Source organism: Clytia hemisphaerica, unplaced genomic scaffold (genome assembly GCF_902728285.1).
Source record: "Clytia hemisphaerica strain Z4C2 unplaced genomic scaffold, Clytia hemisphaerica genome assembly, whole genome shotgun sequence".
NCBI classification, from domain to species: Eukaryota; Metazoa; Cnidaria; class Hydrozoa; order Leptothecata; family Clytiidae; genus Clytia; species Clytia hemisphaerica.
The window spans coordinates 266,457-286,694 of NW_027103633.1; the positions used below are offsets into that span (position 1 = coordinate 266,457).

The 20,238-nt window shown below is 33.6% G+C and overlaps 1 protein-coding gene across 1 annotated transcript in view; it reads left to right on the plus strand.

Annotated features, from left to right (window-relative positions):
- Positions 1-8,291: 8,291 nt before the first annotated feature.
- The window catches only part of LOC136802615 (tubulin polyglutamylase TTLL5-like), a 66,076-nt gene continuing 54,129 nt past the window's right edge, over positions 8,292-20,238 (plus strand). Inside the window, exons 1-13 of the mRNA XM_067059367.1 lie at positions 8,292-8,478; positions 9,030-9,133; positions 9,608-9,690; positions 10,151-10,257; positions 11,366-11,429; positions 11,573-11,639; positions 12,744-12,826; positions 13,550-13,619; positions 14,286-14,370; positions 15,317-15,421; positions 16,249-16,343; positions 19,437-19,544; positions 19,856-19,937. Coding sequence (XP_066915468.1) covers positions 8,348-8,478; positions 9,030-9,133; positions 9,608-9,690; positions 10,151-10,257; positions 11,366-11,429; positions 11,573-11,639; positions 12,744-12,826; positions 13,550-13,619; positions 14,286-14,370; positions 15,317-15,421; positions 16,249-16,343; positions 19,437-19,544; positions 19,856-19,937 — 1,184 coding nt within the window. The 5' untranslated portion in view covers positions 8,292-8,347. The remainder of the gene's footprint in view (positions 8,479-9,029; positions 9,134-9,607; positions 9,691-10,150; positions 10,258-11,365; positions 11,430-11,572; positions 11,640-12,743; positions 12,827-13,549; positions 13,620-14,285; positions 14,371-15,316; positions 15,422-16,248; positions 16,344-19,436; positions 19,545-19,855; positions 19,938-20,238) is intronic.

Sequence of the window (20,238 nt, forward strand, 5' to 3'; positions counted from 1 at the left end):
ACGGCTCGATGACGGATCGATATTGTGATCGATGGATTACTTAACGATCCGGATAGGAGATCGATGGAAGATTCAGCCATTAAAAAGTCTTAAGTATCGATCCTTCGTTGATCCATTTGTCATCGATCGTTAATCGAATCATCATCGATTGTTAATCGATTCGTCATTGATCGTTAATCAATTTGTTATCGATCATAAATCGAGTATGAGTCGATAGGGTCGATAAGATCGATAAAAGATCGATGATAGATCGATAAATAATTGATAACTAATCATAAAAAGCTTAAAAAAATCTTGAGTATCGATCCTCTATCGATCTCCTAGCCGGATCGTTAAGTAATCCATCGATCACATATCGAGCCGTTCTGATGACGTCTGGGGTAAAAAAGAAAAATAGACTGTGTTTCCTGTGCAATATGTGATGTTGGACTGTTGGAGCTGGTATGGGGATGAACATGTGAGCAACCAGACTGCCAGAGCAGGGAACAGCAGCGTGATTGAGCAGCAGCCAGCAGACACACAGCAGACAGCACCAAGCACCAGACTACACTACACTACCAGTGACCAGATTGCCAGAGCAGAGAGCTTGACTTGAGAAAGATTTACCGAAAGATCGAGGCGAAAGCGCGATCAACTTTGTTTACACCATTGCTATCACAGTGTAAAATTCTCACGAATATTTTGTTCTCCATCTTTAGGACAGATTTTGTTGACCCTACTAGATTTTCTGAATTAATCAGATTTCTTTGGAGAATATTAGTTTAATGAAATACAAAATTTTGTAATGTTAAAATATGTCAATTCATAATTGTTCATTAATTATCAAATTTTGATTTAAAAAATTGATGAAACAAAAAGATGGAGTGACTTTCGTTTTTTGTTTTCTGAGAATAGACTGGGCACGAATGTTGTGATTTGTGTATTCAAAATGGCGCATTCGGAAAGGTCAACAAAACCAACCAAAAACAAAAAACACCTTGATATGAAATTGAGTTTAATGGAAATAGCCAGAATACAGTATATATGTAAAGAAGAAGGGAAGAAAGCATAGTATTGACGAAGTTTAAAAGGGAAGAAAGCATGGCACATGGCATGGTATTAACGAAGTTGAAGAAAAGAAAGGGAAGAAGGGAGAAAGGGACGGCATGTACAAAACGCCTACTACCTACTACTTAATACTTACTACCTACTGCTTACTACCTACTGTAAAATAGCTCAAAACGGCTCGAAATTACCTTTAAAATATTCAGCATGTTAAAATTAGCAAAATCTGGTGGTAAAAAAGTTAAAACTTCTTCTTTTATCGTACTTTGAAGACTTCAAAATATTTTCTCTCTTTTATTTTGTTTATGACTTTTTCCCGCGCTTTTTCTATAAAGTTTACAGACGCAGTGCTTCATAGAAGAGAAAAATATTTCCTTCGCACACTTACTTATTCATGTCAGTTTTATTTATAAGAATTGATCAATCTAAAAAGTTAAAATACTTTAAGTACATGTTTTTTTATAAGCAAATGTATGCCCCTTGGTCAGGCTCGAGTATGCTTAAGCTTTCAAAGCATATTATGCTTTTGATTCACCCAACCAAATTTTTTAATAAAATCTTTAAAATTTTGTTAATATTCGATTCAAAAAGCATTTCAATTTTTGAGCAGTGGAATGTGGCTAGCCGTGAAATGTCTTTTTTTACTTGACCACTTGCAAACCTTTTTGAATAGAAAGAGATTGACTACTTGAAAAATATTTCAGGCTAGCGTATATGCTTATGTTATGCTTAGGAAATCTGCAAATCTGAGCCTTCATATGCTTATAAGCGTAATGCTTATAAAAAAAACATGTAAGTAGAGCCCTATGTTTCACTGGGTACTTGCTGAAAATCCTTTGACATGTCTTTGACATTTATTGACAAAATGACCCTTTTGAACCAAACTATTGACAGGGTCGTAAAATATGACCTTTGTAGACTTTTCATTTTATGTAGCAAAAATTCTTATTGTGCTCAATAAGATGCTTTCAGTATTGCAAGGTAGAAATTTTCAGTAGGAAAATATTACAAAGAGCTGTTTTAGAGGTGTCAATTTGACCATGTCAAAGTATTGACGAAATGAAATTTTTGATAAAAATATTGACACAGTTATTGAATATTAAAAGCTTCGCAAACCAATTCCAAGAAATATTTTGGCACCATTTGATATGATGCAGATCATACAATAGGATAGAGATAGATTGACCCCCTATTTATATTACAGAGCCTTTTTTAGACATTTACGTGTATTCTTATCGTCTTATAATGAGAGTCATAAGAGGGAGTATGTTTAGGAAAAAGGAGAGTTCTTATAATAAGAGTGATAAGAGAGAGTAGGTTTAGGAAAAAGAAAAAATCAAGATAATGGCCGTTTGTTTTATACTTCAGTATACTTATATGAGGCGAAGAGAATATTTACTCACTACGTAAATATGCTAAATATTCTTTTAGATAACACTTTTTTCAAGTAAATATAAAGCAAAGACTTGTGTGTTAGCATTCAGATATTACAAAACCAATTTTTTTAGAATAGAGATTTCGAACAAGCGAAGGAGAGTTCTGGTCTGTAAAGTATACAAACTGAGTAGGTAGTAAGTAGTAGGTAGTAAGTATTAAGTAGTAGGTAGTAGGCGTTTTGTACTTGCCGGACAAACAAGGGAAAAAGCATGGTATTGACGAAGTTGAAAAGGGAAGAAGGGAGAAAGGGACAAGGGAAAAAGCATGGTATTGACGAACTTGTAAAGGGAAGAAGGGAGAAAGGGACAAGGGAAAAAGCATGGTATTGACAGAGTTGAAAAGGGAAGAAGGGAGAAATGGCAAGGGAAAAAGTATGGTTTCACAAAGTTGAAAAGGGAAGAAGGAAAAAAGGGACACAAGACTGCAAGAGAAAGTATGATATTGACGAAGTTGAAAAGGAAAGGAGGAAGAAAGGGACACAAGAAAGAAAGGGACACAAGAAAAAGTATGATATTGACGAAGTTGAAAAGGGAAGAAGGGAGAAAGAGACAAGGGAAAAGCATGGTATTGACAAAGTTGAAAAGGGAAGAAGGGAGAAAGGGCAAGGGAAAAAGTATGGTATTCACAAAGTTGAAAAGGGAAGAAGGGAGAAAACACAAAAAGATGAAACATAACATTGACGGTGAAATTCTTAAAAAGATAAGATTGACTAATAGCAGATTCAGCTTTGCCAAATATTAGATTCATACAAAGAGAATATAAAAACAAGTTGGAGAGAGTACGAAAAAAAATCCTATTTTTCGATGTGTGGGACCGTAATAATAGCTATTTATTTGCGCTCTATTATGAGCGGACCAATGGGAGTGCGTTATTTTCTCTTTTTTTTTAATTGACGTTTACGAGAAAAACAACGAAAAAAGACGAGCTTTGTTCGGACTCGGACTGAACTCAATAATAACAGAAATTCTTTTTTTTCTAAAATTATTTATAAAAATATCTCTGAAGCTGAATTGTAGCTGTATATTTCAAACATGAAATTACATACAGAAACTATTTACTTAAGTTGAAAATATAAGAGTTTAATATCCATGATCCATGCATGATATGTCAAAGCAAACTACAAAAAAGACAATTTCATACAGAAATGCATGAATAATCAGATTTGAAAATTTTGAAGATTTGAAAATGGTTAGCATTTAAAATATATCTAATATAAATATATGCAGGTATATAAAAAAGTTTATCAGTTATCTGTCATCTGTATGTAACAATAAATACTGTCAACTGTACAACACCCACCACCACCAGTTAAAACAAAGATAATATAAAATGTAATGCTTGGAAGCTTTCGATTGACTTTGAGTAATGCTCTCCTTTGCTTCGAACAAAAATCACATCGAGTTGGTCCATGGCTTTTGGAAAGAAGAACCTCACAACTTGAAGCTCGAATGATAAGTGAGTTAGTGGTCATAACATTTAGTTCCTGGTCCTCTAAATATCCATTCGGTAAAAAAGACTCGAACCCTTCAACCTTGTATTCAATTAGTTCACGGAAATCATCATTTCCTATGCAAATTTTAGCTTCTTTCAGATCTTGAAGTACACTTTCAATGTTATTAGCTGTTAAAATGACTGTAAGACTTTGAAAGAACGATCCCTGCGTTATGTCTCTTTGATAAACCTTTAACATCCAAGAGAGATCATATTTTACAGTTAAACAAAAGTGTTATAACATTGTCCTTGTCCAACAAAGCAATTTTTACTATTTTCTTTGACAATAATTCCAGCAGTATGAAACCATTCTCTTTAGTAATTGCAACTAAAGTATCAAGGTCAAAAATCTTGGATTGTTTCATTGTGGTGGAAACTTGTTTTCTTTTAGTCGGTGCAATCTACATAACGTACAACTATCATCATGCTTAAACTCTGCAATATCGTAGAACTCAAATACTGGCCATCATATTCAACTTTATTCAGTTTGACGGAGCAATTGTGACACAATTTTGTTGGGTGTTGAAGGGGATCATCATCTGAAACATCATGGGAAAACAGCTCAAAATCTTGTCTTTTCTTTCAATTGAACACATACATGTCTTGACGTTGGACTCGTTTGTGTTGATTTTCTTTCTACAAAGTCTGCATACCTTGGAAATTTTTCTCGAATGTTCTTACATTCCATCTGTACAAATAGTATTCTCCATTACAATTCAATTCAACTATAAACTCATTTTTCTTCAAAGCCACAAAATAAAAACAACTTTTAAACTTCGAAAAGAAAAGTGTTTAGCTAAAAAAGTGTTCGGCAGAAAACAAAAACCTCGTCGGTCCGTGCAATGCTCGGGAGTTATGCTGTGAGTTTCACATTTTGTTATTTAGGGTATAATATGATTAATTATTGTGGAAAATTGTGGATTATTTTGAAATTTTTTAATACTCCAATGTAATTTTCAATCTTTTAGCTTTCCGTAGATATGTACATTATATGTCACAGAAACCTTCAACACTATTTAGTTTTGCTTCAAAGTGACCATACTTTTCAACCTAAATTTGGCAAAAAAATAGTTATTGTGGAAGTTTGTAAGATAAATCTTGATAAAATACAGAACATATGGATAGTTAAGAAGCCAATACTCCTCTGTTTATAAAAAAATTGCAGTTTTTAGGTTAGAATTCAATTATTTTGATCACTTTCGTTTTCAAAAAGTTCAAAAACCAGGCATGCCCGACCCAAATCTAGTGTCCCACACATCGAAAAGCGCGGCAACATCAAAGACCCGCGAATCAAAGGGAAATCAAAAGAAATCGCTTCAATAGCAAGCTGGCGCTCAATCCAGCTTTAGCTTTTATATTATCTTTGATTCATATCATTATATGAGATTACTATGATAATTTTTGTAGCATTGTTGCTTGTTTGTTGTAATATAGTTGTAATATATACATATAATATATGTAATATAGGTCGCCTAAATGGTTCTTATACTAGACCCGATCAATCTGAACTAATCAAACTCCATTGAACGATTATAGTTCAAGTAAAAATATTAATCCAACCTAATTGGACAGTCACAATTTTTGAAGAAATAGGAGTCAATTAGTTCAGTCAGTAAAAAGTTCGATTGGTTTGATGATATCCAATCCTCAAACCTCACCTCTTCCCTCACTTGAAAAAAATTTATCGCAGTTCAGGATTACCATTTTGACAGTTCCTGGACTTAAGGATTATTTTACCCAGATATTTATCTATCTGGAATAAATATATCCCCTCTGTTGTAATTTCTCCTGCTGCCGTGTGGTAGACTACTACCTACCTCACAAAAAAACTGCCTTGATAAGGGCGTTGAAAGGATACAGCACAGGAAAAGTGTATAATCCGTTATCAGAAGTAAAATTTGCTTTGAAGAGAAACGAATGGCACAAACGAAAAAAACAAACTAACGAAATTGGGTCAATAAAGTGATTGTACCCATTGATCAACAAACTTGATCAAACACTGATAATTTTTTTAATATCTCAGAGTTGGGTAGAAATTTAAAATAAACAGCCAGCTATTTTGTCATGTTTACGTAGTGCCCTGTCAATGCGGTCCTTGGATTTCATGATACAGTCCCTCTATTTTTCAAATGTGTTATCTCTGTTATTATGACTAGGGACATAATAACACATTCCCGCAAACCTATAGGCAATAGAATAGGCAATAGGAAAATGTCGGATATAAACTCTGTTATATTTTGAAATCAAATTTTTCTATAAAACAATATAATTGTGTGGTCGATAATTGAAGTAAACATGGTAGGGCAGCGGGAGGACGAAATTGGATAAAAATTCGATTTTGCAACTTTCTGACTCTGATTTGGAAAATTAAGAAAAATTATCAGTCTGTCGGACAGCGTGAACACAAGCTATTTGTGATCCCAGCCTAACCTGCAGCAGGGAAGGATGACAGACAAAAGGGAATTTAAAAAAAAGTAAACAGGTAAATTCATCCAAAAGCCAAATCCAAAATTTCTGAGGCAAATTTTGGGAGTCTTATGGGGGGACGTTTCCTGAAATTTTTATTTTAAAACCTCTGGATCTTTTTGGGGACTTTTCTCTTTTGTTATTTTTTTATGTTTTTTGAAAAGTTAAACACTGACATCCTTACTTGATGAAGGAGAACCTTCGACTGATAAACTTTGATGTCTGATCTGTATTTATACTGAGGTTTACCTATAGATATGATATTTATATCAAGAAAAGTCTCAATTTAGGAATAATTATGTTGCTTTCAATGTTTGGATATAGTAATGTTTATCAAGGGTTTTTGAAATTTGCCTTCTTGGTACCAATTTTATGTATGTATTTTTTTTGTGCAGGAGAAGATTGGCTTCTGATTTGGCTGTCTAGATTCTTACTGACAAAGTATGACAGTAAATCAGCACTTTAATTGTCTTCCACTTTCCAGGTCAAAACTGTGGGTATTCCAAATCACTTTAGTCACTCTGTCGTCTTCAAAAGTGCAAATAGATTAACTTGCTAATGTATTTTTGACTTAAGTCTTTGTGAGAATCAATATAGATTTTGACACAGACATATATATTATAAGATCCTCTCTCATGAAGATTCTTCTTCATCGTGAAAAGTTGTCAAAAAATATTGAAACTCAGGTGAGTTATGACGTCATAAATTGTAAATTAGCTCTAACTCTATAAGTACATGTTGAATCTTTCTCAAATTTGGACCAAAGATGCATCTTAATGGTGCCAAACTTTTCAATGAAAAATATTTTGAAAATTTTGATGACGTTAGCAAAAAATGCAAAAGATCGAAAAATACAATTTTTTACTGACGTCATCAAATTTTTTTTTCAAAAAGTTACATTTCAGTTAGATGCATCTTTGGTTCAAATTTGGGAAAGATCGAACATGTATTTTTAATATTATAGCGATTATAGGATTCATACGTCACCAAATTCGATCAAATTATGACATTATGATTACAATTCCTTTAATAATTAATTTTTAGGTTAATATTTAATTACGTAACAACCGGGTCCTGAAACCTTAAGGTATAGAGGTACTTTAGAGCCCTAAGTGGATATCTGAATCTGGATGCTATTGGTAGCGAAAACTTAGGGTAAACTGTTAGGTTTCTGAGACTTGCCCTAAGTCACTCGAGAAGTGTTATTGTGCGTACTTTCTGATTTTGGTATCAGGCCAAACAAAGTAGTTTTGTTTCCGGAAATGCGGGTGACGAAAAAAAATCTCACCCGGGCGGCCGGAAAATTTTTTTTTTTTCAATTTTCCTAGAAAAACTCTAATTGACGTGTACGAAAAAATAATCCAGGTTCGATGTCTCTTTACTTGAAAAAACGAAATTTTAAGAAGAAGCTGTACTCTAAGGTAATTCTATTCACAACAACATAAAACAGGAAAGTAGAAAACATTTGTGACAGAAGATTTTCTTTTTCAAAACACAAGTGACATACGTAATTTGAATACAATAATCGTTAAATGGATCGTAAAATCGTAAAATGGAAAATAAACTCTTTATGTATCTTTTTTATTGCGGCGAGCTCGCTGTTTTTTTCTATTTGCGGCCGGGTGAGATATATTTTTTCCAAAAAAAAGTTCACCCGGCCGATTTCCGGAAACAAGACTACTTTTTTTTTTGGCCTCAGCAATTTATCAAATATCTAAAATGGATTACTGATACCTTACTGATACCTTACTGTACTGACATTATTTATACCGCTAAATTTCCTTGAAATCAGGCTTTCTAAGTAAAATTCAAGGACTGATCGGTCACTTTTCTTTGATTTTTATTATAGAAATCTCAACAAAATAATTCTTATACTTATACAGACTATAACAATTTGAAATCTTATGGTATGTCCAAGAAGACTACAATTGACTCAATCCCCCAAAGCCCTCCATGTTCTATTGACAATGGCGAGGAAGATGGTGAAGGCTGCAATGACGAAATTCACAGTAAAACATCAAGTGAAATCAATGGACCAAGGTGAAAATTCTAATCCATAAAAATAAGAATTATGGGTTACCTCCTAACACAATGAAGGATTACCTCTTAACACAAGGAAGCATATAAGCTAAATAATTTTCAATGGGGCAATGAAAATAGCTACCATCTAACTTTTAAGAATCTATCAAGATTTAAAAAAGGTGCTTTTTTAAAAATTGATTTTTCAAAGTTATTGTAAATTATCAGATTATAAGACTTAGCACCTCCCCCCTAAAGCTCATAGGGGAGGGGGTGGAGTGCATACTATGGGAAAGGATAACACCTAACACCTCTACAATCAGTGCAAGAACATATTGGCAATTTTGGCTATTTTACCATTTTTCGAAAATTGATTAAAAAACATTACAAAGAGTGTTAACAGGTTGAACAAGGCTGCAGTATAGTGATGTTGCTGGGATTTAATAAAAAAGCTAACATAAGAGGTTCTACAGATCTTTTATGGAGTTATTCTTTATTGAAAAACATCTTTATAATATGACATTCTTCGTTTTCTTCCTTTATTCACCCATTCACGTTTGTTATCATTTTAGAGGTGACTTTTTTGGTTTACGATCAACAACCAGTACAGGAAAAAAGAGACTTTATGTTGATTTTAACTCATCTTGTGTAGTTCTTGGTTGGAAACGTGAGAACAGTAAGCAAATTTATTTTTTTATGAGGTTAAAAGATGGCATTTTTCCAGTTGATCTTATTTTTTTGTTTGCTGATATAGTTTCATAATGTCCTCTGATATCCTTACAGACTACACTATCTATATCAATTTACAACTCTAGTACTGTAGATGTTAATTTCTCCCACCGACCTTTATATATCCCTGGACCAAGCTATATCCGGCATCTTTGATCGAGGTTCTTTTTGAATTGGTACCCCCAAAGAAGCCAGTGCAGTGTTAAAAATTATCGTCTAACGGCGCCACTTCATCAAAAGTATTCAAGGGAACGTAGATGTAGTGCTCTCGATGCATTTACACCGCTATTGAGTAGTGCCGTCATTAGGGTACCACTTTTCAAAAAACTCCGATCAAAGATTTTGCTTGGCCCAGATTGAGAAACTTGGTTCACGGGTATATAAAGGTCAGCAGTTTCTCCCCATTTTATATCTTTTTCAGAAAAGTATGATCTTGGGTACAAATTCATTAGCACTGAATGTAAACTGGTTCGCACACTTCTTCATTCACACGGATTCAAGGAAGTATGCATTTTTACAAAAAAATCGTCTTATTTACTTATGGTCAGCTTTTTTTGATATTTCAATGAGTATCATTATCAATGTCAAAAAAAATTTATATTCAGAAGATACTTTGAAGCGTTAGGATGTTCTAACATTTAATCTAACCTTATTTTTTGGCTTTTGTGAATTTTTTTGAAAAGTAATGTTTTAGCATTTAGACCATAACTTTTGATCAGTCAGCTTAACAGTTGATGATAACAGTTGACCAAATTCGACAAATGACCTCTCAAAATTTAGGTTAATCCTTCCTCTTTCCAATGCAAAAAGATTGATTCTATAACAGTTTATAGAACTAGAGAAAAATCACTTCAAGGAGGGGCCTTTTTTCCACTATATATACTATACAATGTAAATTTTGATCAATTCAAAAAAATTTTTTGATTCTAATAGTTGTTTATATGATGCTTTTAAACCATTTCAGACCGCTCAAAATAGCACCAATTTTAATCTGATGTGGAGTGGTTCTCATGTCAAACCTTACAGTTTAAGAGGGTTGAAGGTTTATCAGAAATTCAATCATTTTCCACGGTAAGCTACCTTATGCACAATATGCACCACTGGAAAGTCTTCCGAGAACTTTCCACCCAATATGTCACTTAAACAATAGAAAAAGTGACGTATTGGGTGGAACAAAAACAGAAAAGTTGCCTAATTTCGTGAAGTCATTGCATTGGTGTGTATCATGAATTACACAAGAATAAGTAGACACATGATCAGGGGGGCACTCGATCTCTTAACGACGGCATGTTGCCAAAAATGGCTTTCAAAATCGGACCCTTACAGTGCAGCCCTTGAGCAGTGAAAAGGTACCCTTACAGTGCATTTTACCAAACTTTTCTGACCATTACAGTGTAGTTTGATTTCATATCTTATTTTGCTTAAGCCACCTGAAAATGAGCATGCGATGTCGACACAATGTGGAGCAAAACAATTCAAAATAGGTTCGAGTCAAAACTATAAAGATACATCAGACTTTTACTGTCAGACTAGCAATTCAGCAGTCCCCAAACACACCCTTACAGTATATCCAGCTAAAAGAAGTGTAGTGCACTCAAAAGTACACCCTGAAAGTGCATTTTGAGGGTCTCAAATAACCTACCCTTAAGGGCGGCACATGCCGTGGTTCAGACCATATGAGTGCCCCCCCCTCCCGGGCATATGATTAACAAAGAAATTAACGGGCAAACAATCAACACAAATTTTGTTTGCTTTTTCAAGTACACCACAGCTGGTTTTGGTTAAAGGGGTTTTAATTAACATTTTGTGTAATCAGGCACTCAAATGTTCTTATTTATATATAATTTCCAGAATCACATTTTATAAAAAAGATTTTTTTCCACAAAGTCTTGCAAAATACTCTTTAGAAGAATTTTTTGTGAGTCTCAATTAGCCTCCAAACGATGCTTCATTCAGCTTCTTCTGTTTTTGCAAAATGTTTGAAGCCTTCGTTGAATTTTTTTTTAGTTTTAAGCCTGAAAACGTTCTTAACTTAATATTTAGGCCATCAAAGCCTTATGTTCTTATATAGTTTGCTCTTATAAAAAAAACGTGTCCTCAAACAATCCATAAATCTACACAATGAAAGCAAGGAGCATCAGAAAAATAGTTTTGTCTTAAATAACTATTTTTCATTCAGGTCATACGAGTTGACAAGAAAAGATAGATTATATAAAAATGTCCAAAAAATGCAACATTCAAAGGTAATTTCATTGTTTACTACTCAAAATTAGTAAGGTACAATTGTTTCAATCCATGTTTAGCTAATCTTGAAAGTATTTTATTCAATTATAGGTAGTTAGAATTACAAAAAAATTTTACAATTTCAAATAATTTTTCTTTCTAGGGGCTGAGGCATTTTGATTTTATCCCACAAAGTTTTGTATTACCGACAGAATTAAACGATTTCTATGGTAAAATATTTTTGTTTTTTTAGTAGCTTCCGTTGTAATTTTGTTTTGGTTACGCATCACAATGACGACTCCTTGTGTGGGTTCCTTTCCTATTATTCTTAATTTGTATAATAACCTGGTCTCAATTTGTTAGTCAGTGACTGTGCTAACCCGGGGGTAGGGGGGGAGGCAGTGGGTTTACCAACTTACGGTATATGCGGCGAAGAAATCGGCTTTTAGAATCGCACCCTTGCAGTGAAGCAAAAAATCGGCGAAATTCATACTCTAACAGTTTCAAATTTTCAACTCTGGTGGCTCACATCAATCAGAAAATACCAGGTTCAATAATAAAAAAGAGTTTATACATAGCGTCAGCCTGGGTTTAGGTCCCAGGAAAAAATTAGGTCCCCCCTGAATTTTAAGTCCCCCCAAACATTTATGAATTTTTCGTTAGCCCCCAGGACTTTTGACCCTAGACACTTTCAAAAAATTAATCCAGTAAAAAAGTTTTTTCCAATGTAAATTGCGTTCAGTTTAAGATAAATAATTTTGCACTTGTTCTACAAAAATCTTGCGCCGCAGGGGAAAATTTTTCAGATTCATGAGCTTCAATTTGAGTAATTGAAGCCAACTATTAAGCTGAATTATTTTAGCCCCCACGTTCGGTGATGAGATTTTAGGTCCCCCCAAGTACATAGGTCCCCCCCAAAAAGTGGTGTACTTCCAGCCCCCTCCTCTTTTGGGAGAAATTTAGGGTGTAACCCCCCCAACCAGCAGGGGGGGCTGACGCTATGTTATAGGCACTATAATCAATCATGTACACAGTGGTGAGACGGCTCTTAGATCGTTCAATACAGCTTAAAGCTGATATTCTACTTTACTATGCTTTACTCAAACAAGTCGTCTGCCCAGCTCTCACAACTTTAGTAAATTTTCGTTCTCCTTGAGTGTTTGAGTTATGGAAACTCCACTGTATTATTTAAAAATAGACATCGAGTTGTCTTGTGTAATGAAGAAAATTAAGTTATCATAGGCACATTTGGCAATGTTTAGACTTAAGACTAATATAATCATGCGACTATAAAATAATCATATGAAAAAAGACTTTTCTCCTTTTTTTTTCAGCTGCTTTTTTGAAAGATAGAGGGCCATGGATAGTGAAACCATGTGCTTTATCAAGGGGTCGTGGTATCTTTCTTGTTAACAATGTGAGTACATTCAGATTTTATTATTTTGAAATAAAGCGAATTTTCCCCATGATAGTGTCATCTGAAAGGTGAAATGGCGAATGTACATTGTACATGGCAAGCTGCTGAGTTTCTGGGCTGCACACATCCTTTTACTTTAGCCAGTGCCTTCCCACAAACCAAATTTTTCTTTGTTTTAACGCGATAAAAAAAAGTCGATTTCGTGTAACAGGCTAGCATCCCTTCTAATATGTTTTGATATAGGGGATGCGTATTGTGTATAAATTTCCTGTCCAAGAGTTTCCTCTAATCTGTTTAAATTTATAGCGTTTACATTACCACTAGACAAATTCATAAGACTCAGCAGTTCAGAATATACCCCTCTAAAACACACACAAAGACGGGGGTAACTCTCAAAAGGATTTTTTTTACAAGATAAACATCCCCTAGGTATATCAAAATCAAATTTCAGAGTTGTGCTGACTTTGTTCTTATTGAAATCAAAAGGTTAGATTCATATTTTTGCCTCACATCATTAGCATAGCCAAAGGTGTAGGCAGGTCTTTCGTTGGTGAGAAGGATTCAGGATATATTTACCTCCCTAGTCGTGATGGCATTTTGAAAGACTGTCTTAAGATTAGCAAATAACAAATAGCTTACAAGTTTTATAGACCTTAGCTACACTATATTTTGAATGTCATGCAAGCTAAATTATTATCTTTTTCACTCATTTTCACGTTTTAGATCAATAAAATTCCATTGGACGAAAATGTTCTTGTATGTCGGTACATCAATAATCCACTACTTGTCAATGGTATTACTATTTTGAGTCATTTATAAAAGTTTAAAAGTCTAATTTACACGTTTTTTTAGAAGAACATACAAAAATTTTGAAGCCTCCGGATGTTCTTAACTTTTTGAGTTTTAAGCCTAAAAATGTTCTTAACATGTTCTTAATTTCACCATTTTGTGAGTATTTTGGTCCATTTTCATAAGAAATAGGGTGTTTTAGAGTCAGCAAAGCCTTAAAATGTTCTTGACTTGTTCTTAAGATTTTGGCCATCGAAGCCTTATGTTCTTATATAGTTTGTTCTTATAGAAAAAACGTGTAAAGTCATACGTCATGGTTTAAGATTATTAACTTGCATGTTTGGCCCTAAACAAAACTTCTTGGCTAATATCTCTCAAAGTAAAAATCCAATTGGACCATTGCAATTTCATTTCTTTAAATACATTAAATATCCAGAGGATATGTATTTCCAAAAAAGATCTCCTTAACATAAAAAGTTAAAATCTTCTTATGAAAAGTAACCCAATTTCTTAGAAAGTTTTTCTCTTAATTTTGGAATAAGGAGTATATTGTACATTGAAAATTTGGTAAACTTAGCGTTACAAAACAAACTCCATGATGATAATTATGTAAATTCTGATTTGAAAGTTTAGAGCTTTTTATATTTTCTGTCATTTTCCTAATTTTCAGGTTATAAATTTGACTGTCGTATTTATGTTGCTGTAATGTCTTACGATCCCTTACGAATATATATTTATGAAGAAGGACTTGCAAGGTATAAAATCTATCATAATACTCTTAGACTAATGTTATTAAATGTTGTTGGCATTCAAAATGTTGTCAATCAGTTTGGCTGGACTTGAAGAAATGTTGGTCTGCCGTCACCCGACCGACCTTGCCGATCCAATAAGTTATTGCTACTTCAAAAAAATTTTATTTTATTTTTTTATTCAAATTTCAAGCTCCATCTTGTCTGACTCGTTCGATTTTAAGCCAAATAATCGGGAATTTCCTTCTATTGTAGCTCTTCCATTTTTTTCAGTTCAAAATTCAAATGTAAACAAATAGAATTTTCATAGATCGTCAAAAAAGAAACTGTTCCGACCGACTGACCCACCTCCAAAGTCAAGGGTGGGGTAAACGGCAAACTAAACATTTCTTTTAAATTCAGCCTTTACTTTTGAGCTGCTTCGAAGAGGATTGTTTTCAAATTTACAGGACTCGATAATTCAAAATTCAAAATTACATTGACACTCATTGACAACGCCAATCGATGGTGCACTCGAGGCCAATTCATCTACGCTGTTAGAAATCAGATTGTACTTCACAGTAGCGCTTAGTTATACAAACTTCATGATTATTACTTCATCTCTCATTTGACCGAAATTCAATCCCACAATCCTTTTCGTCTTAATTCAAAAGTCGTGAAAGTTATTATTTTTTTCTTTGTAATCGAGTGTAAATAATAGCGTGCAAACGCAATAGACGCAAAGGGTGATGGGATTGAATTTCGGTCAAACAGAAAAATTAATTTCTATTTTTAGATTCGCCACGGTATGCTACTAACGTTCGCTAGTTAGCTAGTTTCTGAGGAAACTTTGCTGATGTACCGATGCTAACCTGTAATACACATGAAATGCTAAAATACTCTATAAAACAACTACTAAACAGTACTTTCAAAGCAATGTGTATTGAACACTTCTCAATTCTTATATTTTCAGATTCTCGACAGTGAAATACGAAGCTGGTTCTTCGTCCAACCTACAGAATCAATGCATGCATCTCACTAATTACAGTTTGAACAAATTCAGCGATGGATACGTCAGGTAAAACATAATTATATACTTAACTAGAGATTACATCATCATGGAAAGGTTATCCCGAACGATTTGGAATGACGTTTTTTTTACTGAAACAGTTCTTTCTTTGATACATGATCTTTATAAGAGCAAATTATATAAGAACTTAAAGCTTCGATGACCGAAATATTAAGAACAAGAAATAGAACTAAAACTCCTAATTTCTTAAAAAATCACACAAAAATCCTTTAAACATTTGACATTTAAGTCCTTACATTTTTGGACCTAGCCCGGTTGGGTGGAGGTCCTATAAATTAACCTTTGTCCGTTCGTCCGTTCGTTCGTTAGTTATTAGCTTTGAAAAATTGGATCGTTAACTTTTTCTGATTTTTTGCATGAAAGTAGGGTGCCATCATAGGTAAAAGATGGCTCAAGCAGATTTGTTCAAAAAAATTTTTCTGGCTCAAAAAACGCATGTTTATCTTTAAGAATCACTATTGATAAGCATACATCAATGTTCTTAGTCAAATTACTCAATTTTTTGATGAGATAGATGTCTTTTTGCTCACAAAGTCTTGAATGTGAAAGAATATTTCAAGAGCATGAAATTTTGGTTTTTAAACGTTTTTTTATAAGAAACAAACGACTAATTTTAACAGATCGTCATTATTTGTGTTCTGGATGATTGTTTAATGGTCACGCTCACGTAGATATCAATTATATATGTGTTAAATGCATAACTAGGTAGTCCATAAAAGTATCACTTGCTAGGCTTAAAACTAAAAAAGAAATAAGAACATTCACATTCTTGCTCAAAAAAACGTTTATCGATTATTTAAGTTCTCTTTTTGTAGATGTGAAGACCCAGAGGTGGACAACTATGGGAGTAAATGGAGTTTCAGTGCTATGTTGCGACATCTCAAAGAAGAAGAGGGGATTGATACTAAACGTAAGTGGTTTTCTGCGACAAATCGACGTAGGATATCGTAATTGGCTTTGTAATTAAAGGGGAACTCAACAAATTTGACAATTTTATATTTTTACTGATTTTTGGTAATATTAAGTATAAAAATGAGAAAGAAAGTATATAAGTCCGATCTCTCAAATAAAAATCATGAAAAATTACTCTTAACTTCAGTTAAAAATATGTTCAAAAAATCACCCCCTTTCTTTAAAAAAAAGATCGACTTCTCTTTGGATTATGACGTCACTGCATTCAGAAAACAAAACAAATTCAGTTATGACTACAGTATGTTTTCAGAGTTCTGTTTTAAATAAGAAATAAATACATAAAAAAGTATTCCTGGTAAATTGTGGGTGATTTAGCTGAATGACAATAAAAAATCCAACAAGAAACACAAAAATTTAGTCACAAACCCTGAAGGGCCTGTCTTCACTGATTTTTAGCCTGAGAAGATAAGCATCTTCCTCTTTCTGAATACGGCTACGTCATAAAACAGCTGAAAGTGCGTCTTTTTTGGACCTAACCCGGTGGAGGTCCTATAAATTAACCTTTGTCCGTTCGTTCGTCTGTTCGTCTGTTCGTCTGTTCGTTCGTTCGTTATTAGCTTTCCTCATGATTGGCTCGTTAGTTTTTTCTGATTTTTTGCACAAAGATGCATAACTATAAACCCTCGAATGTGACGGAGCCCGATTTTCAAATAAAAATTTTTTTGGGCCAATTTGGGCCAAAAAACGGCTAAAAAACGGGTTTTTTGGACTTTGTGAAAAATTAGGTCGTTAATTTTTTCTGATTTTTTGCATGAAAGTAGGGTACCATCGTAGGTAAAAGATGGCTTAAGCGAATTTTTGCCAAAAAATTTTGTTGGCTCAAAAAACGCATGTTTATCTATAAGAATCACTATTAATAAGCATACATCAATGTTCTTAGTCAAATTACTCAATTCTTTTTATGAGATAGATGTTTTTTTTGCTCATGAGGGCTTACTTTTAAAGAATAATGTGTTTAGACATGAAATTTTGGTTGTTTGGCTTGTTTTTATAGAAAAACTGGCCAAATTCGATATTTTTTTATAAGCACACTATCAATTACTTAGGTATTAGCGTTTCTCGAGATTGGCTCTTTCATTCTTTATGATTTTTTGCACAAAGATGCATAACTATAAACCCTCGAATGTGACGGAGCCTAATTTTCAAAAAAAAAATTTTGGGGCGAATTTGGGCCAAAAAACGGCTAAAAAACGGGTTTTTTGGACTTTGTGAAAAATTAAGTCGTTAATTTTTTCTGATTTTTTGCATGAAAGTAGGGTACCAGCGTAGGTAAAAGATGGCTTAAGCAAATTTTTGCAAAAAAATTTTGTTGGCTCAAAAAACGCATGTTTATCTATAAGAATCACTATTAATAAGCATACATCAATGTTCTTAGTCAAATTACTCAATTTTTTTTATAAGATAGATGTTTTTTTTGCTCATGAGGGCTTACTTTTAAAGAATATATGTGTTTAGACATGAAATTTTGGTTGTTTGGCTTGTTTTTATAGAAAAACTGGCCAAATTCGATATTTTTTTATAAGCACACTATCAATTACTTAGGTATTAGCGTTTCTCGAGATTGGCTCTTTCATTCTTTATGATTTTTTGCACAAAGATGCATAACTATAAACCCTCGAATGTGACGGAGCTAGATTTTTGGAGAAAAAAAATTTTGGGGTAAATTTCAGCTAAAAAACGGATAAAAAAGGGTTTTTTGGACTTGTTATTTTCTGACTTTTTGCATGAAAGTAGGTAAAAGATGGCTTCAGCAGATTTTCGTAAAAAAAGAATTTTTCAGCTCAAAAAACGCATATTTATCTATAAGAATCACTGTAAGCATACATCAATGTTCTTAAAATTACTGAATTTTTTGATGAGATGTTTTTTGCACTCGAAGTCTTGAATATGAAAGAATTCTTCAAGAGTATGAAATTTTGGTTTCTAAACGTGTTTTTTATAAGAAACAAACGACTAATTTTAATAGATCGTCACTATTTGTGTTCTGAATGATTGTTTAATGGTCACGCTTATGTAGATATCAATTATATATGTGTTAAATGCATAACCAGGTAGGTCCATAAAAGTATCACTTGTTATTTGATAAACAATTTCATTTTAGTAGAGGGGAGCCTCTTTTTAAAAGCTCATTAAACAAATTTTTAGATTGAAAGGAGAGTTGCAACCTTGAAATTTTGAAATTTATCATTGAAACAAACCATTTCAGGATAGAAACAAAAAAATCCAAAATTTGTTGAGTTCCCCTTTAACCTTTGAGTTATCTAATAAATATTTGGATTCCTAACATCCAGACAGAGAGGCGAAATGGAAATCAGAATAATGAGTAATCTCATAATTTACCTTAAACCTATGGTAACATTCACACCTTGTAATGAAATCATACTTGTTAATTTTGGGTAATCAGAAGGTCTATTATTACAAATAGTTGGAGAAAACATCCTCCACATTGCCCGATGATCGGAGAAGAATCTCTCGAAACGTAGCCAAACATAAATCTCGTGATCCAAGCCACGATAAACTTCCAATATGAATATCACTGGGTCGATAAACGCAAACTTATTTAGATTATCTAATAAACTTTGGAGGGGGTGGTTGAAATTTTAATAAACGGGAGGGGAACCTTTTTACCGATGGGGGGGCTTGAAATCTAAACCCAGGCTATTATACATAGCTGAGAACGGGGGGAAAAGGGGGGGAGGGAGAGGGCGTTTATTAAAGGTAACCAAGGGTACATGTTTAATCTGTGTTCCAGTTTTCTTTGCATCGTTGGTAAAGTTTCTAAGAGCTTTTACGGGTGAAATTGTTTCTAGAAATTAACCCATATTCTAGAATATAAAAAATGAAATTTTGACCTTTAAAAAGTTTTAAGTGAAGTGATTGAGTGTTTTACATATTTTATTGCGGTTTGAACTGTAGAATGGATGTTAGGTATTTTTGCCCTTAGATGGACTTATTGTACTGAATTGAGTCTATTCTTGATGCTTTTGTTTTTCCAAGTCAAATCACTTATCATTTTTGTCGTCTTCTTTAGTTTTAATGGCTCGAATCGAAGATGTGATTATCAAGACCATCTTAGCTGGTGAATTAACCATTGCAATTGCATGCAAGATGTTCGTTCCTTTTCCTGAGAATTGCTTTGGTAAGCTGGTATTTATAAGAAAATTTACCCCACCTGAAATTTCTCTTCAACCCGACCCCCTCCCCCACCTCATGCAAGATGTTTGTTGGTAAGAAAATTTACCCCACTTGTCAGTACAAGTCATTTCTCCTCAAACCACCCACCCCCTCATCTCAAATTTCTGTAAATTCTCCATCCTCCCCCTCCTCCTGAATCCAAGGGGGAGGTGCCCACTATGAAGCTCTTTTTGGCTGGGTACAGTGTCGGTTTTAAACAATCAACATACATATCTTACAATAATGCTATACCATTTATATTTCTGCATTTTTTAGAATTGTATGGCTTTGACATTCTGGTGGATAGCAATTTGAAACCATGGTTACTTGAAGTCAATCTGTCACCTTCACTAGCTTGGTATGAATTCTGTGCTGAAGTATTAGTCTAATTTCTAAGATGAATTTAGCTTTTCCTTTAGATTTGCGTCATGGAAGCAATTTGGAAATTTTGCGTGGGCTATTTTATCAGTCAAAAAATTATTCGATTAATTTTGTAATCGTCGGTGAAAAATAATCACCACCGAGCAGTTCTCTTCGCGTTTTGCCGACGATTTTTCTAACGATAAGGTTTATAGTGTCTCATTTTCTGGTAATAGCAGTGTATTTAGAATGCTCAATGTTAATCTTTAGCCAGAATTCAATTAATATCCAATTCCTTG